We start from the raw sequence: 17016 nt of genomic DNA on the forward strand, positions 1-17016 counted from the left end.
GCCAACGCGCACCGAGGAAGCCAGCCCTCCCCCTCCCCCCTCCCCTGCCTCCAGCCCACCTCCCGGGAGGTTCCCTGAGCATGCCCCTCCCCGGTCACCTCCGGTCCGGCCCACCATCTGCTCCCTGCGCAGTGCAATGAGCCCCCAGCCCATGAGACTCCTCTAAGAGCCGCTGAAGCCAAGCACGCCCTCCTAGCCCCAAGAGGGGCCCAGGGCCAGGATGGCCCACAGCTGGGAACAATGGCACAGGGACTTCCTGTGAAAGTGGACATGTCACTGATGGTTCCCCATCAGTCAAGGCCAGGAGTGTGGAGCTTGGAGGGCAGGTACCCCTGCCTCAGCCTCACTCCTCCAGGGAGCCAGACAGGGAATTGTAGACCACAGACTCAGTGGGTTTCTGCTTAAGGAACGATCTTTCTGTTTCACCAAGCCAACCCTCCACTCCAGCCTTGCAGGAGCCCTGGAGTCCAGGCTGGCTGCAATGGTACAGGCCGAGGGGCACAGCCAACGGCCTCAAAATCCACCCCCCACCCCCGCAAACTCTGATGCACTCCGGGAGGGTGCACTCTAGGAGGGGTCTGCCCTCCCCCCAAGGACACCTCCAGGTAAGCGGTGCCCAAGCCCAGACCAAGAGTGGTCCCTGGGCCTTCCAATGAGGAGGCCTGGCCCGGGAGGCTCTGGGTGGCAGGAACCACCCAGAGCAGGGCTGCCAAGCTCGAGGCCCCTCTGCCGGCTATGCCTCTGTGGACGGCGAGCCTGATCGCAGCTCAGACAGGAAGCACTTCTGGCTCCCTCACCCAGGCGGCCACGCAGGCTACCCGCGGTGGCTGTGCACGTGTCTGCCGAGTGATGCCAGCTGGCCAAGCAGCCTCTAGGCTCTTGGGTGCAGATCTGTGGGGTCCCCAGGGCCCAGGCAGTGGCAGGGAGATGTGAGCGCCTGGCTGGGGACTTCGGCTGGAGATACACAATCAATTCTGGACCAGCGGGACACAAAGTGCTTCTCAGACATGGCAAGGAGGTGAGGGGCGCAGGGAAGCCAGCTCCACACAGGCGAGGAGGGTCCTGGAGCCCGCCCAGCCCTCCGCGCACTTGGACAAGCGGCTGGGGCTCCCCGTGCCTTAGTTTCCTTCCGTGGGACACGACATTGCCGCCTGCAAGGGTTCTTGGGCCGTGAGACCCACCTCTGACCGGATACAGACAGCTGGTCCGGCTCCCCTTGCTGGGCAGAAACACTCCTCACGTTGCTCAAAACACGGTCGCAGCGAACAGCAAGTGCCACAGAGGCCGCGTGTGGCTGTGGAAGAGGGCAGCAGGGCAGGCGGGCCAGCACCCATCTTGTCACCAAGTCTCGGCGCTCACGCCTGTGAGCTGGCCCCAGAGGCCCATCTGACCCCTCAGGACACTGCCGGCAGCAAGGTCACGCCTCAGTAGCCATCGTCATCGTCGCCATCACAGCCGTAATCTGCAAAGCACAAAAGAGTCACGGACACTGAGGGGTGCCGCGTGGTCAAGCAGCCCAGGCGCCGCACGCTGCACCCGCCACCGCCCACCTCGTGAGCGGCGCCCCAGGCCACGGCCGCCCCAGAGAGGCTCCAGCCCCAGCCCCGCAGGCCACGGCTGCACGGGCCCCACCACCACTGACGGGGACCACCGCGTCGGTCCCTCCATCTCTGCAGGCCCCGGGGGCAAGCGCCCATGCGAGCGGTGCAGAGTGGGAACCTTTCCCCTGCTGGACGGACAGCCCAGAGCCCCAAGTCTGCACAGCAAGCAGGTCCTGGCCAGCTCCTTCTAGCAGCCTGGGCCTCAAAACCAATACAGCCAATCGTAAGACGCCAGTTCAAATTCCCTTCCGAGGTGCAGGCAGGGGTCTGTGCCTCCTCTCCGGGAGCCCCCGCCCCGGCCCAGCCGCTTGCGGAGGCCGCTCACCGTCGCCGCCCACCATCTGCAGGCAGGGGCCTGTGCCTCCTCCGGGAGCCCACGCCCCGCCCCGGCCGCTTGCGCTTGCGGAGGCCGCTCACCGTCGCCGCCCACCATCTGCAGGGCGCTGACACAGGGCTCCCCATCTTCCTCGTCGGGGTCCTCCTCGTCCGCGTCCTCCTCTGGGTGGTACGACACTGGCCCACTCTCCACCACGACCGCTGTGGGCCTGACGGGCTCGGCTTCCAGGGAGGGGGGACTCGGGAGCAAGGCCTGCTGGCGAGGGGGTGAGCTGGGGACAGAGCATGGCTCCCAGGCCACCGCAGGGGAGTGCTCTCCGGGGCAGGGTGGACACTCCCCACCCTTCAAGAGTGGTCAGTGAGGACACCCGATCCCCTGAGCCTGCCCCTGCAGCTGCCGTGTGACCCCGCAGGGGCCCTGCCTCTCCCTTTTGTTTCCTAGGCCAGACCAGGACCCCAACAATAAGAAGGGAAGACCCTTGAACCCCAAGACAAGGGAAGAGGGAAGGCCACTGACCACGCTGGACCCTGGGACCTGGGCCTGGCTTCCCACACGGAGGATTGCGATGGCCGTGGGCTGGCACACACCGGTGGGCTCAGGCTTTCAGGCCCCGGGCCGCCCCTGGGCCTCAGGCCTCCCCCTGGCTGGGCTGAGCTGGGCTGGGCTGGGCCTGCCGGAGCAGCGGTGCTGGCACTCCCACCCTGACACGCTGCTCACGGACGCGGTGCCGGGCGTCTGCTGTTTCCCAAGGATCCCTGTCCCCCGGCTATGTCCACATAACGCACCTCTCCCACGGCCACCTTCTTAGCTGGCTGCGTCGACACCATCGGCCTCAACCTGGAAGAAAGCACAGCACCGTGGCCTCAGCCCAGGCTGCCCCATCGGCCACGAGGACACGGGCCCCGCTGGAAGGCCTGTTCTCTGTTGGCAGCATCTGGCCAGATGTAAAGGATGACGGTGTACTGAGGCTCCCGTGGCACCACCCTGACTGGGTCTTGTCCACCCAGTGGCTGCGCCTGGGCCTTGAGCGCTGTCCTGTCACCTCCTCCACCCAGGCCTGGCAGCCCACCCTGCCCCACCCCAGCCCCTGCATTGTCCTTCCCCCGACCCCACCGGCTGGGCAGGTGGCTGGGTGAGTGGGCCGCCCTCTGGGCCTCTTCACGTCTACCCAACAGACATGGCGCAGGCAAGGTTCTTCCCCGGGGCCTGGGTGAGCACTGCACCCATAGGCAGGGCAGGGCCAGGGCGCTGGGGATGGGGGCGCGGGGAGCCAGAAGCAGCCGGAAATCTGGATTTTTGTATGAAAGCTTCTTTTTAAATGTTGGCAGCAAATTCAAAGTTCATTGAAGCCACTCTGCAGGGCGACAGAACGTCCCTCTGGACAAAACCCCCATGTATTCGTCAATACTTGATGAAGGATTAAAAACTAGAATCACACTGCCCTGCCACCCAGGCACTCCAGGTCCCCAGGCCAGCTGTTTTCTGAAGCGGTCCTGGGCCATCTGCTCCCTGCCACCCCCCATACTTCCAGGAGAACGTGTGGAGGCTGCGGGAGACCCCTGTTCAGTCCTCCCACTGGTCCATCCTGAGTTTTCCCTGTTGCTGGAAGAGGAGGAGGGGGAGAGGCACGTTCTAAGACCCAAGCCTGCCCCGCCCCTCCCCTCCCCTCTCTTCCCAGCCTGAGAGTCTTGGTTGCCCCCTCCAGCCCACCAGGCCCACAGCACCCCCCACAATGGGCTTCTTCTTCCTCCCTCGGACCCTCCAAACACAAAACTCAAGGCGCTTTCTATACAAAACCCACTGCAAGGGGCCGGGGGCGCACACCAAGGCTCCCCGGATGCCGCTGACCTGCCTAAGCGTGACGGCAGGACTCCCACGGGAGATGAGGCAGGTCCTCCTCCCAGCCCTGGCCGCAGGAGCCGTCCAGACCCAGGGACCCGCCCACCAGACCTGTGTAGGGTGGCCAGGGCAGGGGCAGAGTCCACACTGCAGCTGCTTCCCTTCAGGGCACAGCTTGAAGGAAGATGGGCGGGGGCAGGGAGGGGGCGCAGGTGATCGAGCTGCACCCATGGCGGCCCCAGCCCCGCACACCCGCTACCCTGGACCCTCCTGGCTATCTGACCCAGCCCTGCTGTGACGTGCCAATGAACGCTGGGCACACGGGGAGTGGACCCCGTAACAGCCTCCGACAGTGGACACCTGACGGCGGGGGTCTGGCCCGTCAGGCCAGGTCTGGGCAGCCCGCCCCGTGAGGGCGTTGGAAGCAGTGGCTCTGGGGTCTCACAGGAAGCCCTCATTCTACACGGTCTGGGGCTGCAGCCTGGAGGGGACAAGGCGGCAGCTCACGCAAGGCTGTGCCCAAGCTCAGAGGAAGCCCCTCCCACACGGACGGCTCTCCGGGTCCCCACGTGTCACCTGGGGAGACGTGAGCTTGGAGCCACAGCCGTAACAACCCGAGGCCCAGCAGAGAAGTCCAGAGTCCCCAGAACCCGGAAGGCGGGAGCCAGTGGCGCGCTCCCTACCGACCGAGGGCCAGCCTGGCTGGGAGAGTGCGCCATCAGCGGATGGGGTGAGAGCGGCTCCTGACGTGAGGGCCGGCAGGAGGTGGGTCTGGGTCTCGGGCCCTCCTCTCAAGGAGCGTCCGGCAGCCGTCCACACACGGTCCTGCGGGCAGCCGGGTGACTGGCTGGGCCTCTCAGGGGGGTCTGCGAGCACTTGGGGACACGCTCCTCCCTTCAGCCCACAGCCCCAGCCAGCCGGTGGCCTGGAGGACCCATGGCTGCCCCACAGGGCCACTGCCCCACCACTTTTGCAAATGCACTGCGGGCATCAGCCACCAAAATGCTCACGGCTGGACGGCGAACACCATGTCCACGAAGGAACGGCCGGACTGTGCGATGGGGCTCGGCCACAGCACCTTCCATTGACAAACACAGGCTGAGCCTGAGCTCTGGGAAAGCAGCCCCCCTCACCCCCGTGCATGGTGATGGGAGCAGGGGACGCCGAGCTTGGGGGTGAGGCGCCCCCTTGCCAAAGGGCAGGCTGAACAGGACAAGGCTGCCTGCCACGACCCGGGAGCACATGCAGCGGCCACACCGCGTCCAGGTCGGGGGGTGGGGGGTGGGCGCTTCCCAGGCTCCAGGAGAGCGGGGGCGGGCCTCCCGCAGTGCCCGCTCTCGTGCCTGTCATCAGAAGGGAGCACGGGGGGGCTTCTCTGGTGGCGCAGTGGTTGAGAGTCCGCCTGCCGATGCAGGGGACGCAGGTTCGTGCCCCGGTCCGGGAAGATCCCACATGCCGCGGAGCGGCTGGGCCCGTGAGCCATGGCCGCTGGGCCTGCCCGTCCGCTGCCTGTGCTCCGCAATGGGAGAGGCCACAATAGTGAGAGGCCCGCGTACCGCAAAAAAAAAAAAAAAAAAAAAAAAGGGAGCACGGAGACACCCAACAGGACCAGGACCAGCTGTCCAGACACTGACAGGCTGTACTGGGTGCTTGGGGACTTGGGGGAATGGGGACTCGAAGAACAAGGAAGTGGGATCACCAAATTACAGAAAAAGTGTCGCAAAAACTGCGAAAAATGATTACTCCCACTTTAGAGAACAGAAATGCAAATCAGAACATCTTTACTTCTCAGATGAGTCAGCACTAGAAAATGGTAGCGACAGAGGAGAGGGGGTGGGGTGGTGGGAGTGCAGCCCCACAGGGCCCTCCCCTCTGGAATCCCCCTCGAGCACAGCCTGGAGCCAGGCTGCAGGCACAACGACCAGCCTGGGCCGTGCGGCAGGGGGCTCTCGGCCTGGGGCGAGGGGCACTGCAGAGCTGCCAGGACCTGGCTCCACAGCGGGGGGGGGGGGGGGGGGCGGGGGGCGTTGCGCAGAGCAAGGCGGGGGCCCTACCGGGAGAACGGACCCCTGGGGTGGAGAATGGGCCCGGCCCACAAGTCTCTTCAAACAGAACAGACCCCAATGCAGCAGGACCCCTTCCAGGGCTGAAACCCTGCTCAGCTCCTGGCCAGGGCAGCGGGGGCCACGCTGGACACAGACACTGGTTCCCAGCACACACGTGGGGAATGCCCCGCAGCCCCGCGCCCACCCGACACCCAGCCCGCCTGGCACGGTACCTTTTCCCCACGCTGGCCACGGGATCAGCCCCGCTCCTCCTGGCTGGCGTTTTCCGCCGAGACAGCTTCCTGGCGCCAGCCCTCTCCTGAGGCCGGGCGTCCTCCCTGTGTGGGCTGCCCCCGCCCTTGCTGTCGAGGTCCCGGAGCACGCTGTAGTTGATCTTGCTGGAGATCTTCTTCTGCTCCAGCATCTTCTCGATGGCCTCCCCAGCCGTGCTAGCCTGGATCGGCTCCCGTCGCTTGCAAGACTTCTTGGGCTCAATGGAAACACAACGTTACGCTTCCTGTAGGTCTCGGTCCTATGAACCTGCCAGGTGCCACTCAGGACGTGGGAGCGGGGCTCAAACAATCGGGGTCGGCTGGGGAGTCTTACTCTCCCTGGAGAGTGGGGCACCCGGGCAGTCCAGCACTGTAGGGGCCACTGGGCAGCTGCAATCTGCCCACAGCCCACCGTGCAGAGCCCCGGCCAGGCTGGGCCCCACGCAGGCTTTCCCAGGTCACAGGTCACCGGGGGTGGGGGCTGGCCGGGCGTCTGCCAGTGGGAGGCCAGCACAGCGCAGGGTGGGTGGCCGGGAGCTCTCAGGTCCCTGAGGAAGAGGCCGCGCCCTACCTTGTGCTCCTTGTAGATGCCGAGCTCCCTCTCCTTCGCGATTCTCGCTTCTTTCTCTGAAAGGTCAAGGAGCAGGGTCAGCACGGCTGGCGCCCCAGGGCCCCTGGGCAGGTGGGGGTCCGTGAGGCCCGCGTTCCAGGGCGCCTGGGCGGGTGGGGGTGCATGGGGCCCGCGTTCCAGGGCGCCTGGGCGGGCACTCACCCCTCTGCTCCCGCAGGTACTCAGCATTCTCCCGCATCCACAGCTCGGCCTTCACGCGGGCTTCGGCCTCGTTCAGGATGTACTGGGGCAGAGCGCAGCATCACAGTCAGAGGGCACACGCAGAGCTCAGCTCTGCCAACGTGCTCCCCTTCATACACACTGGTCAGGAAGCAGGCCTCCGACCCAAGACGGAACGTGTGTGGAGACCCGGCTAACACCTCGGCGCCCTTTACCCTTTCCAGGCCGGCCTGAGGGCCACATCCATGAACCAACCCCGCAGCCAACGCCCCCCGACTCTTGGCAGTTTGCAGTCCCCCTGGGCACGGGAGCCAGGCCAGCCAGAGCGTAGGGACATAGGTCCCGGAGGAGGAACTGAGGTGAGGGCTCAGGACGCCGACTTAAGGACACGCAGGTGGCCTCAAACACAAGGTGATTGGGGACAAATCAGGGGAAAGGCTTCCCGCCTGCCAGGGAACAAGCACTGCTGGACAAACTGCTAAGAGCCCGTCCGAACGACGGCAGGCCCAGGGGGACATGGAGCTGTGCCCCCAGCCCACAGGAGCTTCCCAATGGGGCGCAGCCTGGCACCCCACGGACCCCAACCAGCACCCCCGGCAAGGCCACTGAGAGCTCACGGCGCTTACCCTGTCAATCTCGAGGTCATCAATGCCGCTGAGGTCTAGCTCACCGTCCCCGGAAGCATCTTCTAAAGGGAAGCAGAGCCTGGCGTTTAGGGCCGACGTCCAGTTAAATGAGCGCATACATCACCTGGGCCGTCTCAGGACTCCGGGGTGCGGCCAAGGGCTTCTAGCACCCGCTTCCTCCCAGCCACCGGCCGGTCCCGGCCCCACTCCTGCGAGTGCGGGGCACAGGCTGAGGCGACACCCCAGCACCTTGCGGAGGAGGCGCAATGCTAACTCGGAAGACCTTCCAGTCCTCACGCTCTCCCGTACAGAGTGCTTTTCAGATCAACAAGCCCAGGAGAGGGGGCCTCGGGGAGCCTTCCGGGACTATGCTCAGGACACCCCCAAAACCTGTCGGCCACCACCCTCCTGCCCCCGCTGGTCAACAGCACAACCTGCACGGCCCAGAAACCGGGGCTGCCCCTCCTGTGGGCTGGCCCTCCTGTGGGCCGCCCTTCCCGTGGGCTGCCCCTCGTCATCCGACGGTTCTCTGCCCCGTCCTGCTGGTTCCAGCCCGACGGGAACCGGGAATGCTCTCCTGCCAGCAGGCTGTCGGGGATGCTCTCCTGTCACGTTGCTGCTCCACGGCTGAGGCTGGGCGCTCGGACACACCCCCACGCCCCTCTGCGGTCAGCCTTGCTCCCCTTGCTCTGTCAGCTCCAGCCAGCTTGGCCTCTTTCTGTCCAGGTCGCAGTGCCCCCCAGCTGCCTCAGGGCCTTTGCACATGCCCTCTGCTCAGTGCACTGTGGGACCTGCCCCGGGTTCCACTCATACGGCAGCCCCTTTGGGGTACAACCCACATGTACCTAACTGATGGGCTGGGTCTGTGTCACATCCCTCTCCCCTCTAGACCACCATGGCCACCAGGGTAGGCGTATGACCGCCCATCGCCACGCCCAGCCACAGGGCACGGAAGGAACACCTGAGCAGCGTCCCTCTCACAGAGGTTCCTTGCACACAGACGCCAAGCCCTTGGTGCCCAGAAGAGAGGAAGCAGGGCCCACCTTATGGTGAAACTGCGACAAGACCAAACCCACCGCCCTCCTGGAGCTGCCTGCACACCAGGCCCCCCTGGGGGAGGAACAGCTGGGCCCCTGCGCAGGCACCCCGGCACTGCAGGCACTGGAGCCCAGCGAGTGACATCCGTCTGACCAGTGGAGATGCCGCCTTTGGCCGACACTTTCCCACCAGGTTGGGTGCAAAGGTGCGGGCAGGGGATGCCAGCCTGTCCCCGTGGCCCCTCTGTAGCATGGGGCCTCTGCAATGAGGCCTCCCGAGTTGCACAGGGGCAGGAAGGAGCCTCCAGCCACAGTCCCACCAAACTGAGGGCTCTGGTCAGTGGAGGAGGGTCCCGGAGATGCTGACAAGCCCTGTGGCATTCAGGCGTCAGCACAGCTGGGGTCACTGATTGCTCACACAGCCTGCAGCAGAGCTGGCAGTGCCCCTCCCAAGCCCACCCTTCTAGAAGGCCCCTCAGAAGCAGCACCTCCAACTCCCACAGGCAGGCGGGGATGACCCAGACCTGGAAACCCCACCCCACCTGCCCGGAGGAGCCCCCCACCGTCTCTCCATCCCCCCTGCTCCCCCAGTCCCTGGGCACTCACTGGGGTCCCGGCTCTGGGAGGAGATGCACTCTCGGATGGAGTCCGAGATGCCCAGACTGGCCGCAGTGGGCAGAGGGCCGAGCAGGGACTCCAGGGCGGGGGGCCTACCGCCTCCCTCAGGGCCTCCTGCCGCCTCCGAGCTGCCAGGAATGCCTCCACCAAGGAGCTCCTGGTAAAAGTCCTTGTTCAGGTGGCTGGCAGCGGCCTCCAGCTCTTCATCCTCAGCGTCCTCCTCACCAAATAAGCTGGATGTGGTGTCCTCAACAGAGCCTAGGGACACAATTCCACACACCACGTGTTAACCAGCCAGGAAGCCAGAGGGCCCGCCTGGTGAAGAGGAGCGTTTCCGCCCGGCAGCAAAAGGCACTTATTCCAGAAGACGCGCCTCATCCCAAGGGCGCCCAACACCCACCCGCCCGTGACGGGCCTCGGCCCACAGTGCACACGCGACGCACAGGTTCACTCAGAAGCGATCAGCTGTGAGCCTGACGCTAAAACCAGAAACATTCCAGAGAAACAATGGGAAGACAGGTGACTGTGAATTAAACAAAAACTTCTTATACGTGACGTCGAAAGCAGAATCAATAAAGCACTGATAAGTCGGATTTCATCAAAATTGAGAACTCTAGGGCTTCCCTGATGGCACAGTGGTTGAGAATCTGCCTGCCAATGCAGGGGACATGGGTTCAAGCCCTGGTCCGGGAAGATCCCACATGCTGCGGAGCAACGAAGCCCGTGGGCAACAACTACTGAGCCGGCGCTCTAGAGCCCGCGAGCCACAACTACTGAGCCCACGCACCTAGAGCCCATGCTCAGCAGCAAGAGAAGCCCGTGCACCACAACGAAGAGTAGCCCCCGCTCACTGCAACGAGAGAAAGCCCACGTGCAGCAACGAAGATGCAACGCAGCCAAAAATAAATAAATTAATTTAAAAAAAAAAAACAAAAAACGAAGACAGTTACACGAATGTTCACAGCAGGTTACGTGCAACAGTCCAAGACTAGAAATAATCCCAGGGTCCTTTCACCCAGGACTGGGTGCACTCGGGGACCACTACTCCACAAAGAGGGCTGATCTAGCGACGGATGGCTCACAACTACACCGAGTGAAAAAGCCAGGGGAGAAACAGGGTACACACTACACGATCCCACGTACGTAAACAACATGCCTAATTTTCAGCGATAGGAGGCAGCTGCACACCGGGGTTGGCACTCGCCAGGCCCTGGGCCTGGAGTACACACCCCCGACCACGCGCACAGCTCCCTCACGCCCACTCGGCCCCTTGCTTGGAAGCCCACGCCATTACCGTGTGTGTCACCAGACATCCCACAAGAGGGCCAGCAGAGGGAGGACATCGGTCGGTCCACTCTGTCCGCCGTGGGGTCCCAGGGCCCCACGCCCTGCACGCACGCGACACGTCCTCCGCAGGGAAGGACTCGTACCTGCGTCCGTGGCCCGCGTCCTCCTCCACCCCTCCTCCAGCCCAGCCTCCATCCTCACCGCAGAGGAGGGGACGCGGGAGCTGAAGCTTCCTCGCCGGGGCTGGAGGCTCAGGGGCTGTTTGTGAGGCGGCAACGGATCCGAGGAGCAAGACCCGCGGCCAAGGCGGGCCGGGCCTGGCCCTTCCTTCTTGAGACAACGGACGCAACGTGGAGCTGGTCCAGATAACCAAACGCAGGGGCATGGAGGAGGACACGTCCCAGACGGTCTCCCCAGAAGGGAAGCGTGTGAAAAGCTGGAACTGGAGCAGGAGATGAGCGGCCCCTCCACAGCGCCCGGTACGCGCGACGGCGGCCACTGGCAGCTGGGCGCGGGCAGGAGAGCGAGCCCGCATCCTCGCCACAGCTGGGCAGGTGCGAACAGGTGCTGCCCGAGAAACAGAGGACCGAAGAAACCACGTGAAGGACACCACTGGGACAAAAGCCAGAGCTTCCCAAGGTCCAGAGAACAGCAAGCAGAAAGGCACCTGAGCAGACATAAAAGAGCTCACTTCCACTGCTGGAAGAGAAAAAGCTCTCGGGCTGGATCAGAAAGCAGAGCCCAATTCTCTGCTTCTAGAAGAGGAGGACATGGACGGAAGAGGTGGGGCAGGCAGAGCAAAGACCACCAGGCGTGCCCCCAGGCCGCGGAGGGCGCCAGGCACCAAAAACAAGCCAGCCTCAGCTAAAACACGGCGGCCACCTCTGTCTGCAAGAGGACCTCAAAACTGACGACGCGACCAGTGAGACGCCCCGACAGACACAGAGCCCAGCCCAGCTGGACGGGAGCAGAGGGGGCCTCCTCCCAAGCACCACTGGTGTCTCCAACCAGCGCACCTGAGTTGATGGCACAAGGGAGGGACAGCGCCAGCAGCACACCCGGCCACAACGCAGTACGTGTGGAAGTTAACAACAAAATCAGAAAGCAAAAGCCCCCGCCCCAACTCTTAACTCCCTCACTTGACTCTTAGCACCAAAGACCAACGTACTCCGCGACTGTGAGTGGCGCGAAGCGTCTGGTGCCAGGACAGCGGGTCGCAGCTCTGACGACGCTCGGGCCCTGCCCTGCACGCGTGCGTCAGAGGGAACCAGCCGGGCAGCAGCCTCAGTTTAGAGCAAGGAGAGAAGCTGTGAGGAGGACAGAGCAGAGGGAAGCGGAAATCACCAACAGTGTACAGGAAGGCAGCAGGACTCATAAATCAGTGCAAGAGCTGGTTGAATGGGAAATCAACAACCTAGCTAGGTTAAAAAAAAACCAAAAAAAACACAGAAACAAACTATGCAGAATAAGAAAGGATAAAAATGAAAACAACCAGAGAAACAATAAAGTCAAAAGTATCGTAAGATACAAGTTTGTCCAAATCTGTGCCTGGATGGGGCGCTGTGGCAGCCTGAGAACAGAGAGGGCACACCGTCTGGCCAGGCAAGGCCTTCCCAGAGCCACGGGACACTGTGGAAATGACGGATCACATTCATTGACCCAGGAAAACCCTGTGTTCCTCTCTGCAGACCCTGCAGACATCAGAAACGCTCTCCGACGTCTGAGATAGGACGGTTCAGTGAAAACGGCGGTGGGTGTTTCCTTTACAGGACAACGTGGTATTTCAGCCCAAAGCGTGCAGTGTGTGTCCCGGGCAGCACAGAGGCCTTGCAGGGAAGCCGGATGACGTGCCCGTTGTCACAGGCAAGACTCAGCATGGTCTTTAAGGGTCAAGCAATGGACTAGGCAAGAGCTAGAAAGGAGGGGCCTAAAAATCGTGAAGGGCAGTAAAACACCACTATCTGTAGACGACCTAACTCACCAATTACTTGAATGATCCAATGATGAACTGAGAAGTACTAAGAGCAGTAACAGAGTCCCTAACGTACAGGAGCACGAAAGCAGCACCTAGAAATCAGCATCTTCCACAAACACAGCAGAGACGCCACTTATGGCAGCAACAGAGAAGGCAGTGCAGCTGGGACCCAAAGCACCTGACGCAAGGCCTCAGACTCAGAAGAAAACCCCCAGGAGGGAGACACCCCACTCTCGCTCTCGGAGGGAGGAGGCGCCAACCTGCCCCAGGTGATCGACAGAGTGGAGAGCTGGGCTGGCGCAGGCAGCGGCCAGGATGACTCTAAAGATCGGACAAGAAAGTGAACAAGGGCAGCTACAAACCCCAGGGAAGAGGCGGTGAGCAGGTGCTCGCCTTCCAGACTGGATGACTGATGGAACCGACGCTTACTCAGCACCCGTCCCTGTCCTGTGAGCCAGAGAGGGGGTGGGAGGGCGCCGGCCGCGGACCTGCAGCGTGTGAGCGGAGGGGGCGCCCCGAACCAGCCGGGGTGTCCCTGGAGCACGGCAAGGGAGGCAACGTGGGAGAAATGAAAACCACACATGCACAAAGAGATCTGTCCGAGGGGGCTCACAGCAGCTTCGCGAGGCCCCAAACCAGAAACGGGGGTGCGCAAGAGCTGCGATGGGACGCAGGGAGAGGCGGCAGCAGGGAGGGCTGTGTGGGCCGCGGCCACGGGCACAGGGCGAGCTCTTTCCCACAGGCAGCGTCTGCCAACGAGTGAGTACCCTGAGGACAACGGGGACAGCAGACTGGTCCAGAAGACTCGGCCGCCCCGGAGCTGCTGGGGGCAGGGTGGCTCGGGGTGTCCTGGGAGCAGCTGACGCCCAGCTTGGCGCGTGGAGGCCTGGGGCGGGGGTGGAGCCAAGAGACAGGACGCACGGCCACGGTGGGGGCGGCAGGAGGGGCAGGTGCCGGGCCTGGGTGAACCGAGCCAGCGGGCGAGGGGGCGTGGCTGGACTCACCATCTTTTGCCAGGCTGGCAAGGGCCCCCTTTGCCTTTGGCCGGCTGTTTTCTAGTTCAATCTCAATCGCGTCCTGATAGCTGGATATTTCACCTGAAGCAATAAATTAACAGCAAAGTGTAAGCACAGGGGACTTCCCTGGTGGTCCAGTGGCTAAGACTCTGCGCTCCCAGTGCAGGGGGCCCGGGTTCGATCCCTGGTCAGGGAACTAGATCCCACATGCGTGACTCAACTAAGGAGCCCGTGAGCCACAACTAAGGAGCCCGTGAGCCACAACTAAGGAGCCTGTCTACCACAACGAAGACCCAGTGGAACCAAACAAAGAAACAAATAAATAAATAAAATGTTTTTCTTTTAAAAAAGCAAGCACACAGTCCGTTCCTGTAAGGACCTGAAGCACCCGTACATTAAGATGGGCTGGTTACCTTCCACCTCCTCCAGCTGTTTTGACAGGACCTGTTCCAGCTGAAAAGGCAGAGAACGAATGCATTTAATGAGAGGAGCGAGAGCGGTGCCTGCCAGTACCCGGAGGCCTCTCGACCCCAACGCAGGTCCCCAGCCTGACAAGAGGGACTCGGGCTTCCGGCCCCCAGAGACATGAGCACCAGGGCCCTCAGGGAGGCGGTTTGCCCCGGAAACTGTACGGGATGCACTGAAGGGGGTCTGGGGAGACCCTCAGCAGATGAGATGGCTCCGGGCCCAGGAGGGACTGCGCTCAGTGTGGTGCACCCTGGCCCCCCCTTCAGTCTTCGTAGCTAAGCCACTGTTGTGAAGGAAGAGCAGGAAACGGGCGTGCGGCCCACCTGCTTCATCCGCAGCTTCCTCTGCCCAGCTGTGTACGACGGGGGGTCGCACTCCTCTTCCAGGTCGACCTTCATGAACTCGTCCACAGTCAGCTGACTGGTGGGGGTATCTTCAAACTCCGTGAGCCTGAAACAGACGCTTGAAAGGGAAGACGGTGCCCGAGAACAGCACTCAAACCAGCACCCAGGGCTTCCCTGCTGGCAAAGGGGCTGGGAATCCACCTGCCAACGCAGGGGACACGGGTTCGAGCCCTGGTCCAGGAAGATCCCACATGCCGCGGAGTCACTAAGCCCGCGAGCCACAACTACGGAGCCCGCGTGCCACAACTACTGAAGCCCACACGCCTAGAGCCCGCGCCCACACGCCTAGAGCCCGCGCTCCGCAACAAGACAAGCCACCGCGATGAGAAGCCTGCGCACCGCAACGAAGAGTAGCCCCCATTTGCAGCAACTAGCGAAAGCCCACGTGCAGCAAAGATCCAACGCAGCCAAAAAATAAATAAAACAAATTTAAAAAAACCCAGCACGCCGTTTACAAAACAGTCCCTCAGGGGTGCTGGTTCCCAGGCCCAGCACCCTGCCACACACAGCTGTGAGCACAGGCCCGGGGGCTGTCCGGCAGCCTCTCAGCCCCTACTCTATCCTGCCGATAGCTTGGGCCCCAGGGAGAAAAAGGCATGGCACCCTCATTGCTCCCACAGGTAGACTCAAGAAGGCCCCAGAAGGAAGGAGGCCGAGCCACGGGTCCCAGGCAGGCAGGGCTCCTGCACTGCAGTGTGCCCGGCCATAATTAATTCTTGTCCGTTTCCTACATTTTATACAATCTTCAAAATGTTCAACAGAAAAATTTTTAAAGAGAACCAGAGTTCAAATAAGCAAAATAAATTTCCCTCTGCCTTTGAAAACTGCCACAGGATATGATCTCAGTTGAAAGACAGCCATCAAGAGCTCCAGACTCAGGGTAAATACCCTGTGCTGATGGCTGTGCCAGCGACTCTGGGCCGGTGACTCTCTCGTCACAGTCCACGTGGAGCTCCGCTGGAGCTGCCGTAATGACCCTGTGAACACGGTACCCAAAGCAGGGGCTCGCCCGACCACTCCGTTACAGGGACACAGTGGTCCTCTGCTTGAGCCTGGCTTCCCCCAGAGAGACCAGTCACTCAGGCTGCACCAGCCAGGACACAGGCGAGGCCACTCTCAGTACCTGTTTCCTGACCTCTGAGTCAGGGTGACTTTTCAAACCACTGTCCACCTCAACACAGGGTGGAAGAAAGGGGCCACCACTTGGACGGACTGAGACGCTGTGCAGGGAAGCCTGGCCAAGCCCCCGGCTGCGACAAGAGCGACCCACCTCTTGCGCAGCGTGGATTCGCACACCTTGACCACGCTGATGACCTCCTTGACGGTTCTCCGGAAATCGTGCATCCTGGCTGCAACTAGAAGTGCTGGAAAGGAACACAATGGAGAATTCAGAAACAGGGTGCTCCTGTCCAAACCAGGACCGATCCCGTGCGCAGAGGGCTGATGACCCCCTAGTGCGACCAGCTGGAAAGACAGTGCCAGAGGGTGCTCTGGGAGCCCCTGGGGCGACACCGTCCTCCTCACCTTACTGTGGGCAGTGCTGCACGGTCTGCACGACTGTCAGAACACCTAAGATCCACCAACCGCTTTGCAGGCAATTATACAATAATTTTTAAAAACGTAAGAAGTACTGCACATTCCTTTTTTAAACGCGAGAAAAATTAAAATACACTTTTTGAGAACTTTGTGTAAACCTCTCAAAGCAAACGAGTGAACTCTGAGGTGACCTGTGTGGGAAACGCTGGCTGGTGATGGACAAGCCAGGGATCGGGGAGAGAGGGAGTGGGCCCGGGTGTGCTGTGCTGGTGACCATAACTGGCTGGACCCTAGGAGAGGCCCAGATCCTGGACTGCAAACTCGGGAGATGGAAAATGCATCTCAGGAAGCACTGATCCTGCTGGCTGCTGAGCGCTCTGGAAAGGAGTGGACTCGACCTTGTGGGCCAAGGTAAGAGGCTAAGAGGAAGGGTAACGGCCCTCCTGGGGAGGGGCTCCAGGTCCAGGGAGCATCAGGAACAGAGCAGGAGGGCCGTCTGTGGGCTGCTGCCACCTGGAGGGGAGATGAGACAACTGTCCTTTGGGGAACGGGGAGCTAGCCCGAAAGCCCGGGGTGCCCTCTGCAGCAATGACCCAGCACGGCTGCACCTCAACATTCAAGCCTGGGGTCAAGGCCAGGAAGCCTGGCAGCCCGCTTGGCCTCTGAGGGTCCTGCCTGCTCCCCAAGACGGAGGGGAGGCCAACAGGAAGCAGGTGGAAGTCCCCGAGGGCCGGGTGAGGGCCGGGCAAGCGAGGCCAGCAGGCAGCCCTGGAGACAGCCCACTACCTACCGGCTCGGCCTGCTGAAGAGTCGGGACAGAAAGCGCCCGCACGCTGGCAGCGGGACGCAGCCAGCGCGACTCCGAGACCGCCTTACCTGCCCCACAGAGGCCCGAAGGGCGCCGGCCCGTGTGCATCCAGTCCCTCTTCATCCTCTGCAGGAGCCTCAGGGCCGTCATGGACACCTCGTGGTTCTTGTCACCGAACTCCAGCAGGTGGGCGAAGCGCGGGATGTACAGGCAGGGGTCTGCGGAAGACACGCACCTCAGCCAGCCGTACGCGCCCTGGGACAGGAGTGTGCAGTGCCAGGAGGCCCTGCGGTGCATGTGCTCCACATCTGGCAGCACACGGAAACCCACCTGGTGCGACAGGTGCTCCCCCGCCCC

General features: G+C 62.5%; 1 protein-coding gene across 16 annotated transcripts in view; it reads right to left on the reverse strand.

Moving 5' to 3' along the window:
- Positions 1-394: 394 nt before the first annotated feature.
- BRF1 (BRF1 general transcription factor IIIB subunit) overlaps positions 395-17016 on the reverse strand; it is a 71693-nt gene continuing 55071 nt past the window's right edge. For 3 of the 16 annotated variants that reach the window (XM_089908289.1, XM_089908286.1, XM_089908293.1), the window contains 13 exons: positions 16728-16877; positions 15586-15679; positions 14235-14373; positions 13857-13896; positions 13432-13524; positions 9154-9423; positions 7511-7572; positions 6867-6948; positions 6666-6721; positions 6056-6312; positions 2724-2775; positions 1927-2193; positions 395-1462 (listed from right to left, as the gene is read on the reverse strand). In XM_089908289.1, coding sequence (XP_089764415.1) covers positions 1418-1462; positions 1927-2193; positions 2724-2775; positions 6056-6312; positions 6666-6721; positions 6867-6948; positions 7511-7572; positions 9154-9423; positions 13432-13524; positions 13857-13896; positions 14235-14373; positions 15586-15679; positions 16728-16877 — 1607 coding nt within the window. In that variant the 3' untranslated portion in view covers positions 395-1417. Of the gene's footprint in view, positions 1463-1926; positions 2194-2723; positions 2776-6055; positions 6313-6665; positions 6722-6866; positions 6949-7510; positions 7573-9153; positions 9424-9449; positions 11020-13431; positions 13525-13856; positions 13897-14234; positions 14374-15585; positions 15680-16727; positions 16878-17016 lie in introns of those variants that run through there. The other 13 variants (XM_022575918.3, XM_022575917.3, XM_089908288.1 and 10 more) reach the window with 12 other exon arrangements.

Source organism: Delphinapterus leucas, chromosome 2, assembly GCF_059928025.1.
Source record: "Delphinapterus leucas isolate spDelLeu-1000000601 "Yukka" chromosome 2, BTC_Dleu_Yukka2, whole genome shotgun sequence".
NCBI lineage: Eukaryota > Metazoa > Chordata > Mammalia > Artiodactyla > Monodontidae > Delphinapterus > Delphinapterus leucas.